This window comes from Pistacia vera, unplaced genomic scaffold (genome assembly GCF_008641045.1).
Source record: "Pistacia vera cultivar Batoury unplaced genomic scaffold, PisVer_v2 Contig185, whole genome shotgun sequence".
Classification (NCBI taxonomy): domain Eukaryota; kingdom Viridiplantae; phylum Streptophyta; class Magnoliopsida; order Sapindales; family Anacardiaceae; genus Pistacia; species Pistacia vera.
The window spans coordinates 96,767-104,171 of NW_022195948.1; the positions used below are offsets into that span (position 1 = coordinate 96,767).

General features: G+C 50.4%; 1 protein-coding gene across 1 annotated transcript; it reads right to left on the reverse strand.

Annotated features, from left to right (window-relative positions):
- Window positions 1-3,560: 3,560 nt before the first annotated feature.
- LOC116126877 lies at window positions 3,561-5,904 on the reverse strand. The gene is made up of 4 exons (XM_031412551.1): window positions 4,849-5,904; window positions 4,621-4,782; window positions 4,136-4,500; window positions 3,561-4,070 (listed from the first exon to the last, which is right to left on the reverse strand). The coding sequence occupies exons 1-4, from the start codon at window positions 5,660-5,662 to the stop codon at window positions 3,561-3,563; spliced, it is 1,851 nt and encodes a 616-aa protein (XP_031268411.1). The 5' UTR covers window positions 5,663-5,904.
- Window positions 5,905-7,405: the final 1,501 nt, after the last annotated feature.

Here is a 7,405-nt window from a genome sequence, read left to right on the forward strand (position 1 = left end):
TGAAAAGACCATTTTACCCTTAATGCAAGTTTAAGACATTTTTTTTTACATTTTCTCAAAATAACTTTAGCAAAAAATCAACTAAAGGTATAATAGCATAAATTAAATTACTTACCTCCATGTGGGCGTTACAGGTGTTTAGCTAAATTAATAAATGTAGGTGATTAAAAATAATTTAAATATTCTTAGAAAATATTTTCCAAAAATTTACCAAACACATTTTCAAATTCAAATCCTATTATTCGTAATAACAACCTAACTCAATTTTTTCAAAAATATTATTCTAAACACTGTACCAAACACAGCCAAAACTCTTACCCATTTAAATCAAAATCGACCTTTTATAAGATATTCATTTAATAAAAAAAATAAAAACTGAAAGACACGAGACCATGCTACGGTAGGTCTCCTGCTGACGAGTGCAATGTGGCCATGAAACTGTTTATCACCAAGAAGAAGAAACACACTTCCAAACTAGAAATATACTGAATTGTTATTGATTATAGATTGAATACAACCATCAGACTTTTCTCTAATAAATACATGTCTTACTTGTCTAGAATACTTTCTGTTAGGGCCAAAAATCGTCCTTGGCCCAAATAGGGAAATAGGACCAGTAGTGAAGAATGGCCAGACCCAGTCTTGCAGAGGCCCAACTCGGATTGGTCCTATTTGATACGAGGTATAGCCGGCCCAAACCACATGGGCGCGAGCCTCTTAATCCCAGTCCACTTCCTGGGTCTATAGGCGAGTCCAGAGCCCATAGCCCTTTCAATATTTTCCCATTCTTGATCAACCCCCTATTCAAGGTCGCCTTCCCCTTTCCTGATGACTTTCCCACTTGGGAGTTAATTCTCCTAATCAGAATTAACTTCCTTTTCGGACACTGATAAGACAGCTGATTACGGCCCTGATTCTTTTAGGGTTGGCATCAGAGTCATACTAGGACTCCTACTCCCACCAGGATTGGGAGACCAGACGACCACTATATAAGCAGAGGCCAGCCCTCTCACAAAGGACATCGACATTACACCTTCACACCCTAGACTCTTTACTTGAGAGTTTCGCTTATTCGCCATAGTCACAGTCCCCGACTAGACTTCCGGTAATCTCTCATTCCCTAGCCCTCACTATATTAGCCTTTCAGCCTTGCTGACTTGAGCGTCGGAGTGCCTACGGCAAACACCACCCTGGTGTTTCGCCCTGGAGCAGCCACACTAACTCGGTCGGCACACCGACGGAAAATCCCTTCGGCATACCACCATAGGGGGCACGCTCATACTCGTCCCAAGTCAACCTCGTGACGAACTTGCGGACGTATCACCCGACATCGGATCACTCGCGCGATCCAACCGACCGACTTCTAGGAAAATCAGTGTAAACTACCGACGCCCTTCAACACCGAACGGTGCCCTCCAAAAAAAGATTCAGACTCGGTCGACCCGTTCTACCGAAGTGAAACACAGTCGCCCCACCTAGCCGACCGAACGAAAGGGTGAACTAGCCTGCTCCCACAAACGAGTCTCTACTCTGGTTCGACCTATCCAACCGAACAAAACCTCAGCCAGACTCAAAGCACCGATCGTTCGCCCGACGACCGCCGCCACTAGAACTCAATTCTAGCGTCTGGTCCTTGATCACTACTCACTCGCCCTGAGAGCCGTTCCCCTAATCACTTTCGCCACTCGGTCAGACAGTACCGACCGACCAAACCACGCCAATGACTGTCTTCAGATCTAAACCCAAAACCCAGAAAATTCACCTACAACCAAATCTCGAATTCACGGAAAACTCAAACCAGAAAAATTCTCCAAATCCTAACACCAAAAACGCCTAGAAACCCAGTCTAAACCACCAAACTCAAAACTTCCTTGTTTTACTTTCCAGAAATCCTATCAAAAAGAAAAATCTACCTAAAGAACACAAAACGACGCCAAAGAAGAAATTACCTTGGAAGACGAAAGAATCACTTTCGCTCAAGAACCTGGGACAAAAACGAGAAAAAAGGAAGGAGATTTTTGAGAGAAAAACGCAAAACCAAACTGAAATGGAAGATGAACAGTCTGCTCCCAATTTTGTAAAGAAAAAGGCAGACAAGTGGCAGGCTATGATTGATCAATTGTCAGAAGTCTCTTCGTTTTCCCGCTTCGAAACGACGAACATTTCTCACCATACACCGTGGCAGCGATCCTAACACCTGGGAAATCGTGGAGCTACAGATTCGCACTCGGTCGACCAACCTCCCGACGATCAGCGGAAAATCCAGCAGTACGTTCTGATAGCCTATTAGAGGGACATGGCCGTTCGACCCATCCCACCGATCGAGCTTCCAGGCCAGGGCCTTCAGACGTCTCGCGTTCGACCGACCCGGAAGGCCCGAACGATGGACGCACGAGCTCGGCGTAGCCCGAGTTAAAACTTCAGGAAGCCACCAAGCCTCGTCATTCGCCCATCCGAGGCGAACAAGAAAGTCAACATGTTTGGCTCCCATCTCTTTCGTCCCTACAGCCCGACCGAATGGATCTCGGTAAACTTCTGTGTTGCCCGACTGGAAGGACGAATAACCGCCCTCGCGTGTTTCCGATAATCGTGCTAACGTACCGAGCGACCGACCTAGCTTTCGGCTTCTAGGCTCATCGAAACGATCAGGCCACGCGTGGCGATGTTCTTTTCGGGAAGGATACCGACCAAGACCCAATCAAATCACTTCGTCAGTCAACTTTCTCCAAAAATTGCTCATCCATGGGGAAAGACGAGTCGCCTTGAGTAGACTACTCTCTAACTTGAGATACTCAACTCAGAGAGTGGGGGACAAACTGTTAGGGCCAAAAATCGTCTGGCCCAAATAGGGAAAAAGGACATTAGCGAAGAAGGACCAAGCCAGTCCTGCAAAGGCCCAAGCCGTATCTCTTCTAACAGAGGAACAAACGGCCCAAACTGAGCGGGGACAAGCCTCTCAAACCTGGCCCATGTCCTAGGTCCATGGACAAATCCAAACCCACAACCCCCGGAATCCCTCCTCTTCAAATCGGCCTCGCCCGATGAACGTTCGTACACCTTCAAATCGGCCTCGCCCGATGAACGTTCTCACACCTTCAAATCGGCCTTGCCCGATGAACGTTCGAACACCCTCCAATCGGCCTCGCCCGATTGACGTTTGGACACCTGCAAATCGGTCTTGCCCGATAAACGTTCGGACACCCTCAAGACTGGACACCGCTGAACCGGCCTCATTCAACCTAAGAAACGTCACCCATCCAGGGGACTACACACTCGACCGGCCAAACTGGATGAACCAGTCCTACACCAGTGACAGCACCAAACCAGCCCAACATAAAACCCACGCGTCTCGGCCATCAGGCGACGACGAGGCAACATGCACAAATACAAGAGAAATAAAAGAGCAGGTGATTCATCCAAAGAAACATGAGACACCAACAGTCAAAAGTTATATATATATAAGGCGCCAAACGCCCAAGTTAGAAATACAGAGAACGGCACAGACGCCAGATGAAAGGGCATCGCAGGCCCTAAAACACAAAAAAAAAGGGGGGAAGGCACTAAGCATCCTCGGCATGAGTCTCGTCCTCCGTCAAGTCGGTTGCCTGGCATACACCACTAGTGCTCGGCCCCGGAGCCGGACCGCTCTCGTCCCCAACGCCTGGCTGACTGAGCTCAGGCGCCTGCTCCTCGCCCTGCCCCACCGGATGACCAATCTCCTCTTCCAATAACTCCTGCATGAGCAAAATGTCTTCATCCGGATCCCAATGAGACGTCCGCCCCTCTTTAAACTCCAACATGAGTTCGCCTCGGGCCTTAATAATGGCGTCATCAGCAATAGAGATGCACTGCTCCCTGAGGGATTCGACCTCCGTGGTCCTCTCGGCTAACTCACGACGCAGTCTCTCGACCTCAGCCTCACTATCCCGGAGGCGCTGCTGACTCTCCTGCTCAGCCTTCCGGGATGCTACCTCCTTTTGACGCAAACCAACGTTGGCCTTGGATATATCTTGTATTCGCTTTTCTTGCGCCACGACAGACCTCCTCAGATGGAGACTGCTAGTGAGTACCTGCAAAACAAAACCGGGCAATGAGAACGAAGTCAAACAAGAAAAGTAAACAAACACGCTCATACCTGAACAGCGCGGGATACGCCCCAGTCAGCGGCAGCAACCGCACCCATCTGGTTCAGACGCGCCTCGTCCGCGGGGAATAAGAAGGAGTCGGCCATCTTACTCATTGATGTTGCGTCCGAGTAAGTCGACGCAGTAGCCGGAATCGTGATAGTGATAGTCCCGGCCTCCTCATCCACAACGGCAGCCTGGGACGACCCGACTCCCGACGAGGGCTGCTGACTCGGTGGCTGCCGACTGGGCGGCGTCACCAGTACATCCTCGACCCTTACATCCGCTCTCACCAACGACTCCCTTTTCCTCTTCTCTCGACGCCTGGCGATGGATTCGCTCGCGCTCGGGACAGTCAATTTCTTCATGAGCGACTCTGCAAGGGCAAACTCTCCAACGGTTAGTGGGTTCAGCCCTGACTCACCAAAAATGAGATGGTTGGAGTACCGACTCAGGAGCACATCCCAAGTCTGCTTCAGCGAGGGAAAGGGAGTACCTCTCTGAATAGCCTCTACACCGGCCCAAAGAATACTGCTCCTCAGATTGGACTCTGCTAGCACCACTCGCCAATCCCTCTGCTCCAATGGGATGGCTAACACCCTCTGGGTAGCTACGTCCAAGCCGTCCCCGCTCTGCCCAGCGCGATTGAAATCGAGCTCTGCAAACAAGAAACATAATCAAGATTTAGTAATCAAAAGCACGAAAGAAACAACTAAGTTCTCACCAGTGGCTCGCCACCCGATCGGGATCTCGCCCATGCCCCTATCTCCAAAGACGGCCTGACCCTTCAAAAAAAAGTAACGGTCTTTCCAGTTTTTGTCACTGGACCGCAGGTCGGTCACCAGATGAGACCTATCGTGCCTCAAGTTCAGTAGATATCGACCCTTCTCCTTATCGTTCTCCTTCAGGAAGTACGAGTACAGCAGCTCGTGCAACCCAAACACAATCTGATGCCGAACACACAGATCCTCCAAAGCCATCAACAGCCTCCAGGCGTTCGGCATAAGCTGGGAAGGGGCGATAATGAAATGATTCAGCACCTCCCAGACTAGGCGAGGCACAGGCAACCTCAACCCATCGTGGAACCACTTCTCATATACGCAGACCCAACCTTCAGCCTCCCAATCAACACGCTCGTACGACCGTGGGGCCTGAACCTTAACAGAAACAGGAATATGATACAGGGTACGGAGGCGCCACACGTCACTATCCCTCAGCACGGGCGGATAGTCCCTAGTTAGAATCCCACTACCCTGCTGGCTCGGCCCCTCTTCAGAGCTACTACCGGACGTAGAGGGTCTGTCAGCTCCGGAGTCTTCCCCACTCCTACCATACCGACCCGCGCCACTCGGCCCAGCTCCACTCGGCCCAGCTCCACTCAGCCCAGCTCCACTCGACCCTGGAGCAGCCACACTAACTCCGGTCGGCACACCGACCGGAACATCCCCTTCAGGCATTACCACCATAGTGGGGGCACGCTCATACTCGTCCCCCAAGTCCACTTCGTGACTCGAACTTTCGGACGTATCACCCGACATCGGATCACTAGCCCGCTCCAACCGACCGACTCCTACACCAAACCGAACTTAGCCTCGGTCGACCTGTTCTACCGAATGGAACACCAGTCGCCCTACCTAGCCGACCGACCGAAAGGGTGAACTGCCTGCTCACCGCAAACGAGTCTCTACTCCGGTTCGACCTATCCAACCGAACAAACCTCAGCCAGACTCGAAGACGCTGACTCGTTCGCCCCGGACGACCGATCCACCTGAAACGTCAATCCCAACAGTCTGCTGTCCTTGATCACTACTCACTCGCCCCGAGCGACCGTTCCCCTAGTCACTTTTCGCCACTCGGTCAGACGTACCTACCGACCCAAACCACGCCAAAATTGACTTCGTCTTCCAGATCTAAACCCAAAACCCAGAAATTTCACCTACGACCAAATTCTTCCCAGAAACTCACCGGAAAACTCAAACCTAGAAAATTTCTCTTGTATCCTAACGCCAAAAACGCCTAGAAACCCAATCTAAAACCACCAAACTCCAAACTTCCTTGCTTTACTTTCCAGAAATCTTATCAAAAAAGAAAAATCTACCTAAAGAACAACAAAACGACGCCAAAAAGAAGAAATTACCTTGTAAGACTGGAATAGAATCACTTTCGCTCAAGAACCTGGGACAAAAACGCAGAGAAAAGGGTGAAGGATTTTTGGGAGAAAAACGCGAAACCAAACTGAAATGGAAGATGAACAGTCTGCTCCCCAATTTTGTAAAGAAAAAGGGGGGACACGTGGCAGGCTATGATTGATCAGTTGTCAGAAGTCTCTTCGCTTTCCCGCTCTCAAAACGACGAATCATTTCTCACCATACACGTGGCAGCGATCCTAACCACCTAGGAAATCGTGAGACTGTCCAGATTCCGCATCTCGGTCAACCGACCCTCCCGACCGACTCAGCCGGAACATATCAGCAGTACGTCCTGACACACCCAATATTTGACCCAGTAGCGCACATGGCCGATCGACCCATCCCACCGATCGAGTTTCTCAAGCCATGAGCCTTCTCGGACGCCTCGCATTCGACCGACCCGGAAAGCCCGAACGATGGACGCATGAGCTCGGCGTAGCCCGAGTTAAAACCTTCAGGAAGCCATCAAGCCTCGTCCATTCGCCCATCCGAGGCGAACGATGGGTCAACATTTTTAGTCTCCCCATCTGGTCGTCCCTACAGCCCGACCAAAGGGATCTCGGTAAACATTTTGTGTTTCGCCCGACCGGGAAGGACGAACAATCGTTCTCGCGGTGTTTCTACGATAATCGTGCTAACATACCGAGCGACCCGACCTAGCTTTCGGCTCTTCGACTCACCGAACCGATCAGACACAACGCGTGGCGGCATGCTCTTGTTCGGGAATGGATATCGACCAAGACCCAATCAAATCACTTGCGTCAGTCTACTTTCTCCAATGATTGCTCGTCCATGGGGAAAGAACGAGCTCGCCTTGAGTACGACCTACTCTCTAACTTGAGATACTCAACTCAGAGAGTGGGGGACAAACTGTTAGGGCCAAAAATCGTCCTTGGCCCAAATAGGGAAAAAGGACCAAGTCCAGTCCTGCAGAGGCCCAAGCCATAGTTCTCTTCTAACATGAGGAACAAAACGGCCCAAACTGAGCGGGCACAAGCCTCTCAAACCTGGCCCATGTCTTAGGTCCATGGATAAATCCAAAGCCCACAACCCCCTCAGGATACTTTCCTATTCCTGATCAATCTCCCATTC

Bases quoted from the DNA above. Each gene is read 5' to 3' on its own strand.
- LOC116126877 (XM_031412551.1), bottom strand. From the start codon at position 5,662: ATGTCGGGTGATACGTCCGAAAGTTCGAGTCACGAAGTGGACTTGGGG. The intron at 4,501-4,620 runs GTACTCCCTTTC...TTGCCCTTGCAG, and splicing joins TGTAGAGGCTATTCAGAGAG to AGTCGCTCATGAAGAAATTG. The intron at 4,071-4,135 runs GTATGAGCGTGT...TTTGTTTTGCAG, and splicing joins GCGTATCCCGCGCTGTTCAG to GTACTCACTAGCAGTCTCCA.